The following is a 23814-nucleotide window of genomic DNA, read 5'->3' on the forward strand; positions in this document are numbered from 1 at the left end:
GGTCCACATCAGGGTCAGTGTCAGGCTTAGGTTTAGGTTTAGCATTCAGGTCAGGATCACAGACAGGGTCAGGGTCAGGGTCAGGGTTTCGGTTAGCGTTTGGGGCAGGCTCACAGTCAGATTCAGGGTCAGGGTTAGTGGTTACTGTTACGGTTAGCCCCGCTCCTGTGTCATGGACCCATCTGTTCAGGGTGTCAGGATAAACCCTGGGCAGAAGGATCTGGACACTCCATCCGATCCCACTTAACCAGCCTTAAACTGGGTGTGAACATAACTTGCCCACCAGACATCTAAACCCTCATCAGCCTGATCCTGCTTGGGGCATTTCCACCCACAATGGCATGGCCGGGTCCTTTTACACACAGACACACAGACACCCAGAGGTACACACACACACACACACACACACACACACACACACACACACATGCACACACATAGAGAGACGGGGAGGAGACCTAGGGCCACACCGGTCGATCAGAAGGTTTGGGACTCTCTGACTCTGAGCCCCCTGGTGTCACCTTTTGATTTTATTAGCCAACGCCTTCCCAGAGGCGTTGGGAAATCCTGATATGACCTGCCAGGGAGGGGAGGTGTCTGGCGGGCGAGCTCTCTTTTCCCTACAACCTCTCGGCTTCAGTACAGCAGAAGAACATGACTCTTCCTTTAGGATGTGCCTAGAAATGAGCTGGGCAGGGGGGATTTCTCTGTAATGGGGTGCCTGGATATGTTGGTTCCAATTCCGTTGAGCTCTGTCGTCAGGGAAGTGAGGTCACCACTGCCTGGGGGCTCCTTACCAAACCTCCTGCTGTACCATAGCTCCAGAGCCGCCGGTCCCCAAGATGAAATAGGGCAATACTATAGAAAATGCTTGAGAGAAATCTCTCTTATGATTGAGATAACCTGATATTTCCATTGATTCATTCATTCGTTCAACGATTATATCCTGAGTATTATGTATCAAATCCTCTTCTGAACACAGAATAAATCAGGAAAAAGCCCCCACAGATACCATTTTTATAGCACATGCATTCAAATAGAAGAGAGAGAACAGACAGTAAATAAATAAATATATAATATGTCACCTGTTGATAAGAAGTCAAATGTAGAGAGGGACAGAAACTATGTTGATTGTGATGGTGCTGGTGCTGTCTGTGTGTGCAGTTAGGGGAGATTACTCTGATAAAAAGACATTGGCAGATCCTTGAGTGGATTCAGAGAACAAGATGGGTACATTTAAGAAGAGGAAACAAGTGCAACCCCCCAAGGGAGGCACGCACTTGCTGTACTCTGTTAGACACTAAGGAGGCTGGGTGAGCGGAGGCAGAGCAGAGACAGCTGAGTGAAGAGGTAGGAGATGAATTGAGAAGGAAGTTGAGTGTTAAATTTTGTAAGACTGAATTTTGTATTGAGTGAAGTGGGGAGCCATTGGAGATCTTAAAGCAGAGAAATAACAAGGTCTGACTTTTGTCTTAAACGGATTGCTTTAACTGCTGAGTAGAAAATAAACTAGAACAGAGCAAAAATGGAATCCAGAAGACCAGATAGGAGACTATTACAATAACTCAGGCTATAGAAGACGGTGTTTTGGACCACAGTGGGAGTAACTGAAGTGTGGAGAACTAGTCAGATTTAGAATATATTTTGAAGATAGAATCCACAGCTTCTACCAAAGAATTAAACGTGGGCAGTGAAAGAAAGAGATGAATCAAGAATGACTCTACAGTTTCCTGTTTGAGCTATTGCAAGACCAGCAGAGCTCGAGAAGAATAAGAGCTTGGTTTTGAACATGTTGGGTTTAACTCATCTAGGTAGATCTGGAAAGCAGGCAGTGGAAGAAAGCTCAAAATCCAGGTCTGGACTGGAGGTGGAGATGTGGAGTCATCAGGAGACAGATGGTAGAAGAGGGACAGTCACCAAGGACTCAGTGTAGACAGAGGAGAAGTCTGAGGTTGGGTCCTGGAGCACATTCATACTCAGAGATCAGGGAAATGAGAAGAAACCCCAAGTGGAGGGGCTTGTCCTCACTCAGAAGGGATTGGAGTAAGGGTTCCACCCAGGTAAACTTAGTGGGATTCTGTGGGTCTTCTTTCCTTACCGATTTTTCTATTCAAGATTTATTTGACAGAGAGAGAGAGAGAGAGAGAGAGAGCAGGAGCACACACATGCAGGGGGAAGAGACAGAAGGAGAGGGAGAGAATCTCAATCAGATTCCCCGCTGAGCATGGAGCCTGAGGTGGGGTTCGATTTCATAACCCTGAGCTCATGACCTGAGCCAAGATTCACACGCTTAATCACTTAGCCACCTACACACCCACCCAGTTTGTTTTTCTTTCTTTTTTTAAAATATTTTATTCATTTATTTATTTGACACAGAGAGAAAGAGAGAGAGAGAGATCACAAGTAGGCATAGAGGCAGGCAGAGGGAGAGGGAGAATCAGGTTTCCTGCTGAGCAGAGAGCCTGATACGAGAGCCTGAGACCCTGAGACCATGATCTGAGCTGAAGCCACCCAGGTGCCCTCAATTTACTTTTCTCAGTGAAGTCATCAGAATGGTCGGTCATCAGCTGTATCTGATGGAAGGTGTTCAATTCTCACTCTGAACAAAATGGCTGTACATTAGAATCACTGGGAGAATTTTAAAAGCACACTTATATCCAGACCCTAATTGGATATTAATCTAATTGGTTCTACACCAATTAGATCAGATCCTCTGGAGGTGGGCACTCCTGTGTTTTAAAGTCTTCCAGGTGATTCAAAAGTGTGGCCAGTGTTGAGAAGCCCTGGCTTGAGGTTGGAGGAAAGAAGATGTGAAATAGTCAAAATATTTCACGAGAAGAGTGGAGATTCTGTTGGTCAGAGAAACATACTTGGATTTGTGGCTGAGAATTTAATGTGAAAGGGGCACCTGGGTGGCTCAGTGGGTTAAGCTGCTGCCTTCAGCTCAGGTCATGATCTTAGGGTTGGGTTTTTACCAGGGTGAGGTTGTATCAGGTATGTATGATGTATGATGGAGGTGAGAGTATGGGACAGGGATTATAGTTATGGGAGCGGACTCTGTGACAGCTGCGGAGGCCTGTGAGAATTTGGGGGAAGGATCAAGAACCACAGAAAATGAAATAGGGGGACACCTGGGTGGCTCAGTTGGTTAAGCAGCTGCCTTCGGCTCAGGCCATGATCCCAGCGTCCTGGGATCAAGTCCCACATCAGGCTCCTTGCTCGGCAGGGAGCCTGCTTCTCCCTCTGTCTCTGCCTGCCACTCTGTCTGCCTGTGCTCACTCTCGCTCCCTCTCTCTCTCTCTGACAAATAAATAAAATCTTAAAAAAAAAGATTCTCTTCAAAAAAAGAAAATCAAATAGGTAAATGGCTTCTTCTGAGTGACTTAGATAATTAATACTTCTTGAAATAATTTAGTGCAGCCAGACCCCTGCAAAGCAGCACAAACAACTCTGATGAGTGCTTCAATCTACCACTTCTTTCCAGGGCTTCAATCAATTGCTTTCAACAAGTGAACATTGAGATATTTAGAGCAAAGGAAAAAAAATAAATATTGGAAGTTCGCATTTTTTTTTAAGATTTTATTTATTTATTTGACAGAGACACAACGAGATAGGGAATACAAGCAGGGGGAGTGGGAGAGGGAGAAGCAGGTTTTTCCTCTGAGAAGGGAGCCCGACACGGGGCTGGATTCTCAGGCCCCTGGGATCATGACCTGAGCCGAAGGGCAGATGCTTAGCAATTGAGCTACCCAGGCTCCCCTGGAAGTTAGCTTTTTACATTCTTGGAAAATGGGATTTTGTATATTTATGTCCTTTTTCTGTCCCCTTGTGGATATTTTCCCTCTTGAAACACACCCAACCCCTGCTCCACAGTTGTCCAGTAAAATAAAGGGATCTGAGTGCCATCCCCAAAGTTCACTGTCCCCAGTCATTTTACTGGTTCTTGAAATGAGTGCACTTGCCCTAGGATGGCTTGGCCCCTCCCAGCAATCAGAAGCTCCCAGGATGGGTCAAAGATTACTTTATTTCCTATAATTCTGCAAGTTGAATGTATCTCTCAGCCATTTCCTGTGAATGCGTTTAAAGGAGAAACAATCCTGGGAAGCTGTTTTACACAAAAGAGTAGATTTCTCAGTTGTAGAAACTCAGGTATTATAAGAAAAAGGGAGAGATATTCCTTACTAGAAGGGGGACCTGCTCAGCGTTTCTCAATTCACATTGGTAGATTGTTGAACTGTTGTAGGTTGAGTGTTAAAATCACATTTTCCCCTCCGTTTTCTTACAGAGACAATGATGGTTCTTCCAAGATTGTCTGTGAAAGGATAGACACCTGCAAAACCACACATTTGACCTGAGCCATCACCCAAGTAGAATGTAATCCGCTCTCAGATCATAGGAGAAAAAAGAGAGAGAATCCCAAGAAGAAACACACACGTCAGGATTTTCATCAAATTTAGTGCACGTCTCACCATTTATCTTCATTTGCGGTAATTTTTTAAATAAACACTAATGTCGAATTGCCCTGCGTTAACAACGAGCAACTCAGTTATCAGAAAACCACGAGTCTCCAACGTTTGTTCTAATTACTAAAGCAGAAGAGCGGACAGAGTTTAGAAAATTTTCAACAAAGCTTAAACAAGAGAGATTTTCCACTTTTTTCTAATCAGGTCAACATAGATACCACTTTCCCTACAACCTTGTAGGCAGTTGGTATTTTTCAGAGATATCATTTGGTTCTTTATAGAAGGCTTAAAGTTGGAGGTCCATAAAAACGATAATCAACTTTTATGTGTGCCTTCTATAGGCCAGAAACTGTGCTAAATGAACAGTATCTAATTTAATCCTCCTAATAAGCCCTGTGAAGTCAATACTACTGACTATTCTCACTCCAAGGGGGGGCAAAGCAGATGCTTCGAGAGTTGAACTCAGTTTTCCAAGTTCATACAGCTCGTATATGATGGAATCAGGACTTGAGCTCAGTCTAATGCCAGGTTGGACCCTCAGTGGCAGCTACTGTAGTTTTTTTTGACCGTCACCTGCTTCCCTCCCCCCCCCCCCCCGCCCCCATCTCATTCCCATTTAGGGATAATCAGCCATACCTAAATGACAGTGGCCAGGCAGGAAGGGTCGCTACTGGGTTTAATTATTTATATCCAGGGGGAAGAGTCGCCTCGCCCCATACATTCTGCTTCAGCTCTTGCCCTGCCAGGGGAGTAGCCATCCTTCAAACCATCAGTGTTAATTGCTGGTGAGGGATGAATTAGGCGGCAGGGGTCACACACAGTTTACTAGTCATGCATATTTCTTTCAGAATACCTAAGTACCATTCCCTTGGAGATGAGAAGAAATGATGGGAGGGATGTTAAAAGGCACTCCCAGAAATATTTCTGGACCAGTCATGATCACTAGCCCTTATGATACTCTTGGAGTCATTTTACTGGTTCTTGAAATGAGTGCACTTGCCCTAGGATGGCTTGGCCGCTCCCTGTAATCAGAAGCTCCGAAGATGGGTCAAAGATTACTTTATTTGCTATAATTCTGCAAGTTGAATGTATCTCTCAGCCATTTCCTGTGAATGCTATTATGGGGCAGGCACAGGGGGATGACTATGGGACAGATACATATCAGGTGAGAGGAATCCTATACTTTTGTATGAAGGAGAAGCCCATTCTCCTTGGTGATGGGAGTTTCCCTTCTGCTCTGACTCCTCCCCAGCCGGGATCAGTGGGGAGCCTCCTCCTTTGGGCGACAGGTCTCCTTTCTAAATCCTCTTTTTTTGGGCCAAAAAGCAAGACTACCCTTCTTTTCATCTTTCATCTTTTTCATCCTGGCCAACGACACTCAAACACCCTTGCCCCAAATTTGGGCTGCGAGACTATGCCAAGAGGCCACATACTGGGTATATTACCTCAGGCCCAGTGTTTGGACTTCACTGAACCTTAATTGTAACATCTGAGAAGGGTTGGGGAGGCAGATGTTGTGAGGATTCATTAAGACAATGTTAAATTTTTATCACAGAGTCAAGGAAGATCTCTTGTTAGGAATGAGTTCAATCTTACCAGGATAGAAGGCAAAATAGCATTTTACATATATTTTTTTAATAAAGTATTTCTTTTTTAAAAATTATTTATTTGACAGAGAGACAGAGCAGGAATACAAGCAGGGGGAGTGGGAGAGGGAAAAGAAGGCTTCCTGCTGAGCAGGGAGCCCAATGTGGGCCTCCATCCCAAGACCCTAAGATCGTGATCTGAGTGGAAAAAAGACGCTTTAAGGACTGAGCCACCCAGGTTCCCTGCAAAACAGCATTTTTTTAAAGATTTTATTTATTAATTTGACAGACAGAGATCACAAGTAGGCAGAGAAGTAGGCAGAGATAGGGAGAAGCAGGCTCCCCGCTGAGCAGAGAGCCCGATGGGGGGCTCCATCCCAGGACCCTGGGATCATGACCTGAGCCAAAGGCAGAGGCTTTAACCCACCGAGCCACCCAGGCACCCTGGAAAACAGCCTTTTAAACAATATTTTTATTTTTATTTTATACATATATATGTAAACATAGAATTGAATGTATACATATAAATATAATTTGTAAACACATTTGATGTATATTTATGTTTATCCTAGGATGCAACACTGCCCTCCTGAGCAGCGCAAGAGGGTGGGTTTTTACAGAGAATCACCAAAGAGCTTGACCCAACTAAAGGGCCAGCCTTGCGCTGCTGCTTAAGAGAAAGCCTTGAGTTGGGAAAGGTTTGACAAATACTGAGAAAAACCAGTCAATTAATATGTTAAAAACACTACCCAACCACAGTATGAACCATTTAGACATATGGCTTTAATTTTGACTTTAGTCTCCAAAGCCTAGGGGTCCCTGGGGAAAGGGGGCAGAGGGAGAGACAGGACCAGCTTCTCTGTGGGCCAGGTTTCTGGGGTTGCTCCCAGCCCTGCCCCCAGAGGGAATGCCCCCACCCAGGGCTTTGCTCCCAGAAGGGCCCCTCCCCCAGAAAGCCCCTTCCCAAAGGGCCCTGCCCTTTGGCCACACCCTGAGAGGTCCCATTATCCACCCCCAATCCCCTCACACCCCCCTACCCCCGCCAAGCACCGCCCTCAGAAGGGTTCTAAGGTGAAGTCAGTGTGCTTCTCTCTCACTGTCTAGGAATTACTCAGTTTTATTTTTTACTTTGTGTTTTTTGAGCGAAGTGGGTGGTGTAAGGACCTATTTTATATTTTTATATTTTAGCCAGAGGCTTCCATTGAGGTTACACAATAACCTTGTTGTTTAACCCTTAAGCTGTCCCTGCTCCCCTTCTCCCAGAGGACTTACTTAAAAACAAGTCCCGGAAATCAACCTCAGGTAACAAAGCCCAAATACAAGGGTGGGTCAGGCCAGGTAAGACATCTGATCAGTGGAGGGTTGCATACTGTCTCCCTAGCTACCAAGGAGTATGGGTCCCGCCCTTTGTGAGTCTTTTGGGCGCCAATCCTAACCAAGGTGATAGGCTAGGTCAAATATCTACTAAAAGGTAAGTTGTAATTCAATTGGTCACCTAGCATCACTGTGCAGCTTTCTCTGTGTGTTACAATTTCATTGGCCACCTGTGCATGACCAGGCCCAACCACATGGCCTATGTCCTTAAAAGCTAGTCCGTAAAGGAGAGAGGGGTTGACTTCTCTGTAAGAAAAGCGGCCCTGGCTGGTCAGTTTTATTCTTGATGCTTGGTGTGAAATAAAGCTTTGTTTGACCTTCGCTTTGTATCAGTCTCGCTCTTTTAATCATGGACCCATTATTGGGGCATAACAGGTGGGACAGTGGAGCACGTACATAGCGGAGGGGACAGCCCACTGTGGGTATCCACCATTCCTTGCCTCCTCATTTGCATGTACTGCTCGCCCTGCCCGGGGAGCACAGCATGGAAATGGACACCTCGTGAGTGGTGGTCAACGAGACTCGCTGACCACGTGACGTCTATGACCGAGTCAACCGGAGCTCGCCTTCCCTACAGACCAGAGCTTGCTCTGAGCACCGGCAGGAGGCAGTGGCCTCTTGTGAGCAGCCCAGAACCCTGTCTTTTCCTTTCTCACTCATGTCAACTCCCTGTGTTAGCCAAGCCTTGGAAGTGGTGACTTAGGAGGGAAGGGAAAGAAAGGCAGCCCCCGGCTCCTGATCCTGTCAAGTTCCTTACTCATCAGGAAGCCGAGGGAGGCAGGGTCGGTGGAACATGTGTGAGTCCCCAGGTGAGGTAAAGATGGCAGAGCTGGTCTTGTGCAGGGTTTCCACGGTTCTGATAAGAAGAGGGCACATGGGTGTGCCCCAGCTGTGGAATCCCTGCGTGAATTATTTAACACTGACATTGCACCCTGTGAAGATGAATGGCAAGAATCATGCCCATAATCACATTTTAAAATTTTTATTTGCTTGGAATGACATTAAATGCAAATAGAAAACAGCAGCCATGCCCCTTCAGAAGACAGACCATGGAGGAAATGAGCTTTCTATTTTAGTACCTTTAACAAACACTTCCTCCCTGTTTTTGCCCAAAGGGCCCTATATCTTCATTTTGCATGGGGCTTGTAAATTATGTAGCCAGCCCTGGGGAGAGCTGTGCAGTGTCTCAATGACCCAGTGCAGGGAATGGCAGGAGCCTCCCTCCTTGATACAGTAGTATTACACAAGCCCCTGAAGCTGAAACAGAACTTCAGGATAAAGTCTGGGGGGGGGGTCCTCAAATTTCTGAGTCATGGGCTGTCGTAAACAAAATATCAACAGCCGGGTGGCTTAGGCAACATGCAATTTATTTTCTCATGGTTCTGGGCGCTGGAAGTCCAAGATCAAGGTGGCAGTAGGGTTCGATTCTTCAAACGTCTCTCCTTGGCTTGCAGATAGCTGTGTTCTCCACTCTGTCTTCAAACGATTGTCCTTCAGTCTGTACTGTCTGTGTCCTAATCTCTTCTTCCTGTAAGCTCAACAGTCCTGTTGGCTTGATGCCCACCCCCAGTGAGCTCGTTTTCCCTTTATCACCTCTTTAAAAATCCTGTCTCTGAATACTGCCACATTCTGAGATGCTGGGTGTTAGGACGTCAATGTAGGAATCTGGGGGCATCCAACTAAGCCCATAACAATAGTCAAAACTGGATCCGAAACTGAAATTTAGACACATTTTAAAATGCTAAAAGTGTGTATATATATATATATATATATATATATATATATATATATATATATAATTTTTGTGGTAGGCCTGAGATGGTTGGTAGGCTGAGATGTATTTGTAACCTTTGAGGGAAACATCCTTTGGAATGATCAAAGAGAGCTTCTATGTAATTCCATACATCCACAATTAAACCCCAGAGCTTTCTAATTTGGAATTTGGCTGTTTTGTGCTTGGTGGCAACCAAAACCAGCCTAGGGCTTTTCTTTTGTTTTGACAGAAAAGTAGGAGGCAGAGGACTTGAGCATTTAGACATCTTGCTGCTCTTTGGTTTAATCATACTCTACTGAGTTGCCCGAAACTAATTAAGCTCTTGGCTCTGTAGAGGAGAGATGATGTTCATTACATGTCATTGGCCACATTGTTCCTTTTTTTAATTGTTGTTAACATTTGTGTTATTTTTCAGTATAAGAGGCAAGCTTTATCTTAGTTTGGGCTGATGTAACAAGAGCACCATAAACTAGGTGCTTTAAAGACATACTTATTTCTCTCAGTTCTGGAAGCTGGGAAGTCTACGATCAAGACCCTGGAAGATTCCGTGTCTGTTCAAGTGCCCACTTCCTGGGTCACAGATGACCATCTTCTCCCTATAACCTCCAAGGTGGAGGAGGCGAGGGATCTCTGTGGGGTCTCTCTTATGGAGACACTAATCTCGCCCATGAGGACTCCACCCTCATGACCTAAACATCTCCCAAGGACCCCATCTCCTAGTTATGTCCCTTTGGACATTGAGTTTTCAACTTATGAATCCTGGAGGGATACACTGTCTACAGTGAGCTTCGTCAAACATCTTTTATGTTCAAGGCACTGTTTTTTGGCAAAATTAATCATTTCCTACACATCCTTTGAAGCAAGAGTATTTCTGCACTTTGCCTTCCTTTAGAACCTTTCTCTAGAGAGGATCCTAAAAAGTTCAGAAAAGACGCAGAAGAAACCTGCTGGTTAGCTCGTTTTTCACAGTAGAGCAGAATTCAGTTTGAAGTAGGTTAATCTTAGAAATCCAGGCAAAGAAACTTCACTTGAAAATCATCTCAAATGATCAGTTTTGTTAGTATGAGTAATAGTAACTATAAGATCAATAGAACAACTTTTTGTTCTACTGTGGCCTACTGTGTGCTGGGTACCTCGGATCATCTGAGTCGATCCATCTTGTGATCCTTTCAACAGCCCACTGAGGGTCACACTGTCTTCTCCTCCACGTTATGGATGAGCCTTAAGTCTGGGCCAGAAATGACACAACTTTCCCAAAGCCATATTGCTACTGAGGGGCCAGCTGGGATCTACGCCCACTCTGGTGCCAGAGCCTGTGATTGCAAACGTGGGCTGCACTAGCTGTTCAGAACAAAGGACTGTTCATGGAGGTGACACAGCTAACCCGTGAGACCCACCACCCTTTTCCCTAAGGTCATCCCGGTACAGCCTGCAGTGATGGCCCGAGTTAAGCATTCGAACTTGGTGCTGCAGAGGGCGTGTTTTAGGGACAAGATTGATGTTAAGGGGTTCTAATGAAGCCCAGAGGGAATGGAAAGAAACATACTTGGGGAAATATCTGGGTCCCTGGAGCAGTGATCTCCTTTTATTACTGTGCACCTCTCTTTCACAAAAATAAATAAATACGTAAATACATACATACATACATACAAAAATATTTGCGTACATACCACCAATTTAAGCAAATTTTTGATAAATTATAGACTCTACTACTCTAAATTATTATGCACATTATAAATGACATGCAAAAGCTAAACAGTTAAATGGATGACATGAAATATGAATAAAACTTATAATATTTTCTTCCAGCCCCTTACTGGACTATTTCTCAAACTCCCTTTGGAGAAGACTTTTTAAAGATTTGTTTATTTATTTATTGAGAGAGAGAGAGACAGCACGTGTGTGCACATGTGAGTAGGGGGATGGGGCAAAGGGAAAAGGAGAGAAGCAGACTCCCCATTGAGCACGGAGGCCTCACTAGGGCTCAATCCCATGACCCTGAGATCATGACTTGAGCCAAAATTTTGAGTCAGACATTTAATCAACTGAGACACCCAGGTGCCCTGGAGTAGACTTTTTAAGAAAGAGATAGGACACTTGGAATTATAGCAATAATTCCTAGAATTAATCTTTAAAAGTGGGAAGATAGAAATGGTTTTTTTTAATTTTTTAAAAGATTTTCTTTTTATATTCATAAGAGATGGGAGGCAGAGGCAGAAGCAGGCTTCCCGCAGAGCAGGAAGTCCAGAGTGGGACTTGATCCCAGGACCTGGGATCATGACCCTAGCTGGAGATAGACGCTGGAGATACTGATAAACCAAACTTTAGGGAAAAATACTGAACTTTACTGGGAAGATGAAGCAGAACAACAGCATATGGCAGCAACATGAGTTTTAGATAGCTGTTGGTCACCCAGAAGGCTTAAGGTGGAGAGAAAAACAAAAGGCTGTAGTGACCCAAAATTGTCCGAGTTGTGTAATTTGACCCAGGAACTTCCGGGTGACATAAAGATTTGTTTATTTATTTCGCGGACAGCGCCATGTGGGGAAAGAGCGAGGGGGAATGAGAATTCCATACAAACGTGTGAGTGGCTCTTCTCCCATCTCCATGGGGGAAGGAAGAGATTGGGTTTACTCCAGTAAGCATGGTGATGAGTTGGTGAGGTAGGTTGACTAGATGTCTGGACACCTGAAAAAGCCAGCTAAGGCTGGCTTCCTGGCCATCTTGTCAGTGTCTTATTGAAAGCTTGTCATGTGCAAGACTTTCTTTTAACAGGTTGCCAGGTGAATCAGACTACCGGCCGCCATGTGTCATTGCTCAGGTGGTCCATGACACAATGTCCTGCAACTAAGGGGATGCACTTAGCATTACAGACATCGTCCTGTCTTTGTTATTTTGAAATTTAGAAAATATCTTATTAATTTGTTCACTCCAAAGAGGCAATTTATTGCTTACTATGACAGTCTTTTGGTAGAAGACACAAAACTGCTTTCTTTGTTATGAAAATCAATGTGTTACACCAATTTTCTGAAAGATGGAAATAAAGTGCCTCCTTCCAGCTGGGTCAGGACATAAGTGTACCCTATGTATTGGTTTTTCAATAGAGTCCATTTACAGAATGTACATGTCTCTCAATACAGAAGACATTTGCTCACATTTATGTGTAGAACATTCCCGAACCTGGTCCAGGTTGCGGATGAAACCGTCACTCTGACTGGCAAGGCATAACGAAGAAGAGTTTTCCTGTAAACAATATGTGGTCATGGAAGGAATCAGCACTGCAATTCGTGGCTGATTCCAAAGGCTCTAAGAGGTGGTAGATGCACAGGCAAAGTGGTGACTTTTGCAGAGGAAGCAGGCTGGGGAGAGATAGCAAAACAGAAGTTTGAGAGGGCCCTAAAATCTCCTCCTGTGGGATTATTGGCCATTGAGCTTGAGAAAGGCTATGGTGAAAACTTGAAAGAGCATCAGATCAAACCCTTGGCCACTGGAGGTTGAAACTGACATGAGCAGCACTATCTCTATTCTTGACCCAAGGCCACAGGATGACAAGCTTTGCTTTTTCAATGTGGTCTCATGTCTCTATACTGCCGTATAAAGAAATTAATACAAATAAATGCTGAGAGTGTAAAGTGTAAGCAGAGTTCCCCTTGGCCATTTCCTAAGTTTTGTCCACTCCGAAGTGAGTATCACTTTGGTGAGTGCGTTGCAGGAAATGGCCTTAATGATCAATGGCAGAGCTCCACTCCAGAGTGACATAAAAAGCAATCTGCACCTCCTTCCTGATTTGTCTGTAATGAAACTTGCTTTCCTCAGGTCCCAGCATTCGAGGCAGATAAATATGTTCCCTTTCGTTGGCTCTTACTCATACTTCAGCAAGATTTCCCATGTGCTTCCCTTGGCTGGCTGGGAAACTGGACCACAATTTATGGCATCTAAGGGGACAGGCGCGTAGAATTCCAGTGGGATCCCGGAACAGAACCTAATTGGAGATTAGAGACCATTGCGGTGCGAAGCTTTCTTTGAGATCGAAAGAGGTGCATGTTATGCAAATATTAGCAAGTGTAAGTTCACACTGTCTATTGAAAATTTATAGACTCATTATGGTCAAGAAGGCTGGAAGATAAGTAGATTTTGGGAAAGATGCAGGTAAATTCAGGGAGGTGGCAAATTACCCCAGGGAAAGTAGAATGGCTAAAGAGTATGGCCCAAGCTTTTTAAAAAAGATTTTATTCACTTATTTGACACACAGAGAGCCAGAAAGCACAAGTGGGGGGAATGGCAGAGGGAGAAGGAGAAGCAGGCTCCCCGCTGAGCAGGGAGGCAAATGTGTGGGACTCGATCCCAGGACCCTGGGATCATGACCTGAGCTGAAGAAAGACACTTAACCGACTGAGACACCCAGGCACCCCCTGGCTCCAACTTCCAAAAATGGTGTATGAGATACCTTTGGTGGGAAGGAATGAAGATCAGCAACTGTCCTTGATTCTGCTTCTCAGGAAGGCATTGTGATGTGATGCCCAGGACTTTGGAGACAGACACACGCTTGGTGCCCTCCGGCTCTGCCGCAAAGCAACACCTTCCAGAGGGCAGCTGCAGGCACCGGGTGGTGTCACACAGGTCAGACCCGGGAGGCACTCAGCCACGTACCCATTCCACCATCCTGCTGGGTTTGGAAGAGCGCTATCAAAGTCCCTGCTGCCGAAGGACCATCCAGAGTGACATGTCCCATGGGGCACACCAGCATTCCTTTACCCCTTCAGGTTATTGGCAGCAAGGCTAGAATTTTTTTAAATTGCCTGGGAAAATGATAGCAAACGGCTCCAAAAAGGAGTTTCAAAACGCAGACTTCATACTATGTTTTGAGTACATTTCATTCATTTGGCAGGTACTGACAGGGTGCTTAAGTGCCAGGTGCTGCTGCATTAGAAACGGACTTGAGAAGTTAACAGCAGGGGGCTCCAGCCCTCAACCAGCACAAAGTCGATCAATGGATGCATGTGACAGACAGAGCACTGTGACGGGGAGTACTAGGTGCTCTCATAAGAAGGGTGTGCTAGGAGCTAAGGGAACACTCGGGGGGAGCCAGCACCAACACTCGGGGAGAGCTGTGGGAAATATGATGGATGCAGATGGCTCCAGGGGAAACCAGAGAACTGCTCAGATCCCTGCTTCTTAACAGCTCCAAGTGCCCGCTGCTTCAAGAGTGGGGGCTGGGCGAGCAGGGAGCTGGGGTGGGCGCAGCGATGCCTGATTTCCGACCTCCAGCCCCTGCGCTGTTTCACCTGTCCCTTTAGGAGTACAATGACATAGGATTTCACCAACGGAGGATCTACCCCTGCATCCTGGTACTGGAAAAGCACGCGAGGGCTGCGGAGCTGAAAGCAAGAGTTGGTAGTTCCAGTAATGTGTGCAGGGTTTTAAAAAACTATATACGGGAAAATATCCGGTCTTATTTGCATGTGTTTGTATCATGCACAATTTTTAACTGCAATCCTCCTTTTACCTTCTTCCCTGTTGTTAAGACTCTCCTCTCCTCACCGCTGCCTTTGTCCCTATAATACCTGTTGACAGCCTGGTGCTCATCCATGAGCTCATTCGCCTCTATCCACACACGCATGGGGCTCTGTCACTGTTTGACAAATATGGGCTCATTTTATCTACCTCTTGATCTAGTGCTTCCCGGTTAATAATCCCTCCATAACGTCCTTCTGTTTTTATCTTCATTTTTATAAAGAATGGCTGCTCACCTTTTATCAGGTGATTTTTTTTTTTTATCAAATGCATTTATTGCTATGGTCTTAAGAGTTTTTTCACAGTTAATTTAGTGATGAGGTAAATCTTATTGATTTTCTGGTCTTGAGCTCCCTTTATTTTCCTGGAATGAATCCAAGTTGGTCTCAGGATATAGTCCTTTGATAGATGCCTGACTTCTGTTATTTGCTAACATTAGTTCAGTTTCTGTTAACTAATCTGTCCTAAGCCAGATTTGTTAATAGCTTCCCCGTTCCTCCCTCTCAGGTTTGGGTATTAAAATTGTGCTCAGCTTCATCAAGTGAATTGACTTATTATTGTTTAATTGCCTGTTGCCATTTAACAGTAGAATGACAGTTATCCAGCTGCAAACCTGTCTGATCTTGGAACTCATCTTCTGAAATTTCCATTCTTGAATCATTTGGATGATTTTGTTTTCCTAGGAAATCATCGTTTCTTCTAGGTTATCAAATTGATTAGTATAAAGTGCCTTGCAGTTTAGTGATTCTTTTATATTATGCATTTGCTTTTATATCTCTGTTCCCAACCCTTATCTGTTTTGCAAACTCTCTCTCTCTCTCTCTCTCTGTCCCCTCCTCCCTGAAACCCCCCTTTCCCCATCCCCCTTCCCTCTCTCCCCACCTCCTCCCACACCCTATCTTCCCCCTCTCTTATCCTTAATAGGGCATGTGAAGTTTTTTATTATTATTATTTCATTAGTCTTTCATAAAAACAACTTTGAGTTTATTTGCCCCTCATATTTTTTATTAGTTAAAAAAATTATCTTTATTATAACTACTTCCTTTCTTTTGATTGAGCTGCCCTTTTCTGATGGTTTTTAAATGAGTAGTTTCTTTTATTCAAAAAAATGTTTGAAATTGAAGACATTTGACACTAAAGTCTCCTTAGAGTATAACTTCTGGTGTCTTCTGTAAGTTTTGGTATGAAATAGTCTCCTTTCCATTGCTTTCAAGATTTTCTTCAGTCGTCTTATGATTTCTTCTTTGACTGAAGACTGTATTTCTTAACTTGTATGTAGTTTCAATTTTTTGTTACCACGTTATCTAATTCTGATTCTACTGGATTGTGATCAAAGAACTGTTCTTTAAATCTTTAATTTGGAAGGCTTGTAAAGGTTTCCTTTGTTGCCTAGTATGCCATTAATCTTTACAAATATGGCTTTTCTTAGGTGTAAGAAAGAAATGTTTTCCGAGGGAAATAAGGATGTCTATTTTTTTTTTTTTTTTTTAAGATTTTTTTATTTATTTATTTGACAGACAGAGATCACAAGTAGGCAGAGAGAGGCAGAGCAGAGAGTGAGAGAGAGGAGGAAGCAGGCTCCCCGCGGAGCAGAGAGCCACGATGTGGGGCTCGATCCTAGGACCCTGGGATCATGACCTGAGCCGAAGGCAGAGGCTTTAACCCACTGAGCCACCCAGGCGCCCCAGGATGTCTATTTTCTGTGTGTCCTTTGTTTTTCCCTCCTTCTAGTAGATACTCCCATTTGAAAAGCTAAAATTTTACCTTGTTATTGCATTTTTAGAGTCTTTAGGTATTATGTTGTTAGATGTATACCTGCTTATACCTTTTACATCTTCTTTCCAAACTCTGCCTTTAAAAATGTCCCTCTTCATCTTAGTACCTATAACTTTAGACCCAACTTGTCTGCGATGAATTTTGCCATTCCGGCTTTCTCTTTTGCATGGTATCTCCTCACCTGATACATTCTCAATCCCTTTTGCATTTTAAGTATGTTTCTTGAACAGCGTGGATCTGTAACCCCCTGATAGGTGCTTTAATAGAAAAAGTCAGTCTGTACACATTTAAATTAATGATAAACAGTCATGATTTTATTCCTCCCATCTTATTTTGTTTTGTTTTTATTTTTCCCCATTTTTGATGTTTTTAATCAAGTTCATTCTTTTTCTACTTGATAAATATAGAAGTTCTTTGCATTTTTCGATGACAGCTTAATTGAGATATAATTCACAGGCCATACCACTCACCATCTAATGTGGACAATTTAATGGCTTTCACTATAGTTAACTATACTATACTGAACTACCCTACACATTTTCATCATCCTCAAAAGAAAACTTTAGCCATCACCACCAGTCTTAGGCAACCGCTAATCTACTTTCGGTCTCTGTAGATTTAGCTATTCTGGAAATTCCATATAAATCAAATTATGCAATATGTGGTCTTCTGTGACTGACTTCTCTCAATCAGCAGAATGTTTTCAAGGCTCCTCTGTGTCGTGGCACATATCAAAATTCTATTCCTTTTCAAGGCTGAATAATATTCCACTGGCTGGATGGATCACATTTTATTTATCTCTTCATCAGTTGATGAACATCTGGGTTGTTCTCACCTTTTCGCTATTACGAATAAACCCTAAACCTTCATGCACAAGTTTTTGTGTGGGCATAGTTTTTTTTTTCTTGGCTCTATACACAGGAGTGATATTGGTGTGTCATATGGCAACTCTGTGTTCTGCATTTTGAGGAGCTACTAAACCATTTCTAATGTGGCTGCGCCATTTTCCAAGCCCACCAGCAATTTACAGGTTCCAGCTCTTCACATCCTTCCAACACCTGCTTTTGGGTTTTTTGATAGTAGCCATCCACGTGGGGGTGGGAGGTGGTATCTCACCATGGTTTTGATTTGCATTTCCCGAATGATTAGTGATGTTGAGCATATTTTCACGTGCTTATTGTCCCATATATTTTATATATACCTTATATGTATCTTTAATATATATTTATATATATATATTTCATATTTTATTTATATTTAAATACATATTTAAGAATGTAAATATATTTACATAAATATTTTTTATATAAATATATGATAATGTAAAATATATTTATATATACATTTATATATTAATGTATACATTTGAATATTGGAGAAATGTGTATTCAAGTTCTTTGCTCAGCGGCTTTTTTTTTTTTAAAAGATTTTATTTATTTATTTGAGAGAGATTTATTGAGAGAGATCACAAGCAGGCAGAGAGGCAGGCAGAGAGAGAGAGAGGAAGAAGCAGGCTCCCTGCTGAGCAGAGAGCCTGATACGGGGATACGGGGCTCGATCCCAGGACTCCGAGTTCATGACCTGAGCCGAAGGCAGCAGCTTAACCCGCTGAGCCACCCAGGCGCCCCTCTTTGCTCATTTCTTAACTTGGTTGTCTTTTTATTTGAGTTGTAAGAATTCTTCACACAGTCTGAATGCATGTTCCTTATATATGACCTGCAAATATTTTCTCCCATTTAGTGGCTTGTCTTTTGACTTTGTCAATGGGGTCCTTGGAAGCACAAAACTGGGATATTTTGGTTGAGTCCCATTTATTTGTTTATTATTTTTTTTAAGTTGCTTGTACTTTGGTGTTTGGCTGAGGAGCCGTTGTTAGATTCAAGACCACTAACATTTACCTTTGTGTTTTCTTCTGAAAACTTTATCATTTTACTTTATTTTTATTTTTTAAAAGATTTTATTTATTTGAGAAAGAGACAATGAGAGAGAGAGCATGAGCGAGGAGAAGGTCAGAGGGAGAAGCAGACTCCCTGTGGAGCTTGGAGCCTGATGCAGGACTCGATCCGGGAACTCCGGGATCATGACCTGAGCAGAAGGCAGCCGTCCAACCAACTGAGCTACCCAGGCATCCCGAACTTTATCATTTTAATGCTTACATTTATGTCTTTGATGCATTTTGGGTTATTTTCTCTGTATGGTGTGAGGCAGGACTCCTGTTTCATTATTTGCATGTGGCTGCTTGGGAGTAAAATACTGTTCTTACCCCCATTGAATTGTTTGGCACCCTTGTCAAACATTAGTTGACTGTAATTTATTTTCCTTTTTTTTTCCCCATTGAGGCATTTCATGTGCCATGTATATTATATTTCTAGGAAAAAGGAATCCCAGGATTTTCCCTCCTGCCTGGATTCTTCCTTCTTCATGGTGCATGATGCCAGAAGAATTTTTCCATGCAGTGAAACCAAACTGAGGGGATGGAAATATTCTGCCACTTTTCTAGATCTTTCAGTTATACAAGTCTAGGGCTGGTCATGCCACACTTGTTTAACTTGCCCGTGAGGTTCACAGCAGTTTTCCCAGCTCTGTGGTCATCAATAATTTCAAATTTGCCAATGTACTCATGCTTCGTCATCACAGTGAGGAAACGGGACGATGACTTTGGTGCAGGGCCTCCTAAGAACCTGGCCTTCGCCCCCCCTTTCAGCAGTGTTAATGTTCTTGAGGGCATCTGTGGGACATTTGTTCACACTGTTACTGCGGCACGGAAAGATGGCAGAAAAAGCTTTTTTCCCTTTTATTAATATTTGGTCTTGTTCTCCTTCCCTTTCTCATAACCGAATGCGTATTTCCCCTCCGTCATTTGAAAACTGCATACTGTTCTCCAGCTGTTTTCCCCAGACGAGACCTTGTGTATCAAGAATCCTTATTGCACGGTTATTATACACAATCTTAAAGATTTATGACTGTCCTCTTATTTTACACATGCATACACACGAAGCACTAAATACGGACTTTATCTGAATGGCTAAATGTTGGCCAAGACAGAAGCCAGTTGTAGTGGGAACTTCTAGGATAAAGATATAGTCTGAAGTTTTTGTTCTTTAAAAAAAGCCTTCATGGGGCGCCTGGGTGGCTCAGTGGGCTAAAGCCTCTTGCCTTCAGCCCAGGTCATGATCCCAGGGTCCTGGGATCAAGCCCCGCATTGGGTTCTCTGTTCAGTGGGGAGCCTGCTTCCCCCTCTCTCTGCCTGCCTCTCTGCCTACTTGTGATCTCTGTCTTTCAAATAAATAAAATCTTAAAAAAAAAAAAAGGTCTTCATATTTTGTTAAAAATTTTAGGTGTCCGAATTCAAAAGTTTAACAATATAGTACAAGAATAATAATAATAATAATATATCATCTAATAATAATATAATTTCTCCTGCATAGTCACTGCTGCACACTAGTAAAATGAGATGTTTCTTTTCTTTTCTTTTTTAAAGATTATATTTATTTTATTTATTTGACAGACAGAGATCACAAGTAGGCAGAGAGGCAGGCGAGAGAGAAGGAGGGAAGTGGGCTCCCCGCTGAGCAAAGAGACCGACGTGGGGCTCTATCCCAGCCAAAGGCAGAAGCTTAACCAACCCAGGCGCCCCAAGATGTTTATTTTCATTTGGGATTATGGAGGGGCAAGGTGTTTTTGGCTCTCCTGCTGAAGTAGGGACTCAGTATTGTCTCCACCTTTTTCCCAAATAGTAGCTCTGGAAGATGAAGACATCCCTCCATCTCCCAGACATGAGGGTTTGACCAGGACATGGGATGATATAAGCTCATTGACATACTCTCATGAACTAAGCCCTGGTTTATTGGTCACAGTCGTTCTCCAAGTATTTTCAGGAGTAAACTTCAGGTGTTGCCCTTACTCTAATTTTTCTTTCTGAGATTTCTGACTGCAATCGCTACTTCCTGCAGTTACTCGAGGAGAAACGAGGCATGTGGCAGCGCAACAGTGTGTTTTTCTTTCAAGATGACAGAATCACTCTTGATTTCTGTACGCATCTCAGATTTTCATATACGAACATGGATTTTGGTGTCTACCCTGAGGAGATGATACGTACGGTGTGAGGCACACTTGTATTCTCATGACACGTCACCTGGGTTACCCAGAACTTTCTGGGCCCGGCAGAAAGGCAGAAACCCGGGTGAATTCCTCATTGTTCCAGCAGGCTGTCAGCCCTCAAAGGCCTTCTGGATGGTTTTGTGCATCGCAGTGTCTGCTGTGTAAGATACAGAAAGAGCACAGTAGTTCAGGGGGAAAATATCTAGGAACATATTTTCCAGGAGGAACCAGGATTCAGTTTGGGTGACTCTTGACCATTTTTCATCTTCTGACGACTGAAAGTGGTAGTTAATCTACAGTCATGGTTTTAACATGCATTTCGAATGTAATATTAGTTTCCATCAACATAAAACTATAAGAATTGTCTTCCTAAAGGGCATTCGTGTAAGGCCCGTTATTTTCCAGCTTGATTAATGAAAACAAAATTTTTCTGTAATGCTTTCTTCCTACTCTGTATTAGTTTTCAGGACTGGATTGAAAGTGATTTATTGTGGATAGGGTTATACCTGGTCGTGGAATTTTTTTTGTTCCTGGGTTTTTAAAGGTGGCAGAGTTGACTTTCTGATTTTAATTCATCTTCACTAGATGAAGAATTCACAAATAGGACTTTTTCTTGAAATAACCATAGCCTGGGGGCGCTTGGGTGGCTCAGGTCATGATCTCAGGGTCCTGGGATCGAGTCCCACATCGGGCTCCCTGCTCAGTGGGGAGCCTGCTTCACTCTTTGCCTCCCCCTCTGCTTATGCTTTCTCTAATAAGTAAATAAATAAATAACCTAAAAAAAAAGAAGTTGTATTTGACTGGAGCTTCATGTGGAGTGACAGATCAACAGAAAGACAAAGGGATATGAGACAGGAAGCAATGAAGGAAAACACAGAGGCGCACAGTATAGACAGATGTTCCTCGGCTTATGACGGCCTCGGCTTCTAATAAACCCATTGTTCAGCTGGAAATCTCTTTAGTTGAAAATGCATGGAAAACACCTAAGCGACTGAACATCAGAGCTTAGCCCCACCTAACTTAAATGTGTTGAGAACACTTACAGTATTGCACAATTGGGCAAAATCCTCTAACACAAAGCCTATTTCACAATAAAATGTCTGGTATCTTATGTAACTTACTGAACACTGCACTGAAAGCCAGAACAGGACGGTTCAAGTTGTGTTGGTTGCTGACCCTCGTGATCACGTGGTTTTGCCTGGGGGGGGCTGTGCTCGCTGCCCCTGCCCAGCATTACAAAAGAGGACCCTACTGTAGATCGCCAGCCTGGGAAAAGATCCAAACTAAATGCATATCACTTCTGCACTATTATAAAAAGTCAAAAAACCATAAACTGAACCAAGGTGAAGTCAGGGATCTTCTGTACCAGGTGTGTTAGGGAAGGTCAAGCGCTCCTGTCTGGCCAGGAACCATAGTGGTATGGGGGGAAAGTTCCACAGTAGAAAGTTCTACAGCGGAGAACCACTAGGACTCAAGCACCAAGGGTCACAGGTTGCGCCAGGAAGACTGGATGCTCCTCTGTGGGCGATGAGAAGCCACGAGCGACTCAGGAAGGCTGCAGAGCTCTGGGCAGGTGGGACAGCTGAGGGCTGCAATGAAGAGGGACAGGTGGAGCTGGGAGACCAGGTGGGGAGAGCCCGCTACCCTCGAACAAAAGGCGACAAAGGTCTGGACTGGGATGACGGAGATGGTGGAAGGTAATGGGATATTCATGAAACAGAACTGGAAAGCCATGGAAATGAAATAAGAGAGGGAGGGAAAACCGAACATGACTTTAATTGCCATCAGTATAAAACGTGTTGAATTAAAATGAATTGGTATTTCTAGACCGATGATGACATCACAATAATGGAAGGAAACCAATTTTGATTTTGAACCTGGTTAAGGAGAAAGTATAGACAAGAGAAAAGCAGAGGCTCTGGAGTCACACAAATGTCACCGTTGAGATTCGTCCCCACTCTTCATTCCCTTCCCTGTAAACCCAGGCAAGCGACACCTGCCTCACAGCACTGGTAACAAATAGGGAAGAGCACACGTTCCCACGTTCCCGGGTCAGACAGGACAGCCAGGGATCAGCGGCACATGAGGAGGTGACAGGTGGTCACTAAACTGAGCTCAGGTGCATACACAGCATTTTACGTCACCTTGAGATGGCTCCTCCTGTGACCTCTCGAAGAAGGCGGCAGTGGTGAGGAACGAACTCCAGGAGCTTATTAGCATACATGATCTTCAGGCCGTCCGGATGAGACTCAACGATCTGCTCTACAATCACCTAGCAGAAGGAAGAGCGTTTTATTTTTATTTATTTATTTGTTTGTTTGTTTGTTTGTGTTTTTGTTTGTTTTTAAAGCACCTAAAAGAGAAGTATGAACTATACACTACAGAGAAAAGAATCGAGTAAACCTTAAAAATGCACTTCGTCCTTCCTCCTCCCCACTCAGTATGCTTTCTAAACAGGAGGTAAGTAACAACGGCATAAAAATCTAGGTCCCGGGATTTGGGAATACTGCTCCAACCCTGGGGGACACAGAGGCTGAGGGACAGAGACGGCCTGAAGCTAAAACATCACACACACTCATCTGCTTCCCTTCTGAGCTTAAAAGCGAAATACTGTATCTGCAGACAACAGCTCTGTACCATCTTCACCCTGGCCTTATCCTATACCATCTCCAGAACAGGGAAAGGGCTGAGATGGAAAGTGATGGAAGAAAAACACATCTTATTTTGCTTTAGTATTTTTTTTTTTTTTGGAGAGGCTGAGTTGCAGGAGGTGAATGACAAGCATACAAACTTAAAATACAAACGTGGCCACAGTTCATTTAATGATACGGAAATGTAAAGTACTTCCCTAATTTAGCATATTAGATTCAGTTCAATGAAAAGGGCATAAATTAAATAACTAAAATATTTTCATTTAGTGACAAAGAATAATGTGATCTCTTTCACCCCCACAGAGAGAGCTATGAACTATAATAGGATACATACAAAGAACTGACAGATCATTTACTTTTAGTAGTCTTAATGAAGCTGAGAAGATTACTGAAATTAATCCTTCAATTTCACTTCTATCACTGGGATACTGTCTCGTTTTAAAACTGGAAGCCTTTCATCCTGAAGTCATGGTGGGTAGCTTTATACTTATTGGACAGAAAGAGCACTCGCACTGGCAGGTGACTGGAAGAAAGCCCTCAAACGCTGAGACTGGCTTCATGACTTCTGTCAGCCT

At 43.4% G+C, this 23814-nt stretch overlaps 1 protein-coding gene across 7 annotated transcripts in view; it reads right to left on the reverse strand.

Moving 5' to 3' along the window:
- Window positions 1-8389: 8389 nt before the first annotated feature.
- Window positions 8390-23814, reverse strand: part of LOC123388147 (conserved oligomeric Golgi complex subunit 2-like) — a 30543-nt gene continuing 15118 nt past the window's right edge. For 4 of the 7 annotated variants that reach the window (XR_006602706.1, XR_006602705.1, XR_006602703.1 and 1 more), the window contains one exon: window positions 22346-22860. Coding sequence is in view for 3 of the 7 variants with exons in the window: in XM_045067361.1 (XP_044923296.1) it covers window positions 8798-8951; window positions 22733-22860 (282 nt within the window). In the remaining 4 variants the exon portion in view is untranslated. Of the gene's footprint in view, window positions 8952-22015; window positions 22178-22345; window positions 22861-23814 lie in introns of those variants that run through there. The other 3 variants (XM_045067361.1, XM_045067360.1, XM_045067362.1) reach the window with 2 other exon arrangements.

Source organism: Mustela putorius, unplaced genomic scaffold, assembly GCF_011764305.1.
Source record: "Mustela putorius furo isolate JIRA1106 unplaced genomic scaffold, ASM1176430v1.1 tig00003881_pilon_pilon_pilon, whole genome shotgun sequence".
Taxonomy (NCBI): domain Eukaryota; kingdom Metazoa; phylum Chordata; class Mammalia; order Carnivora; family Mustelidae; genus Mustela; species Mustela putorius.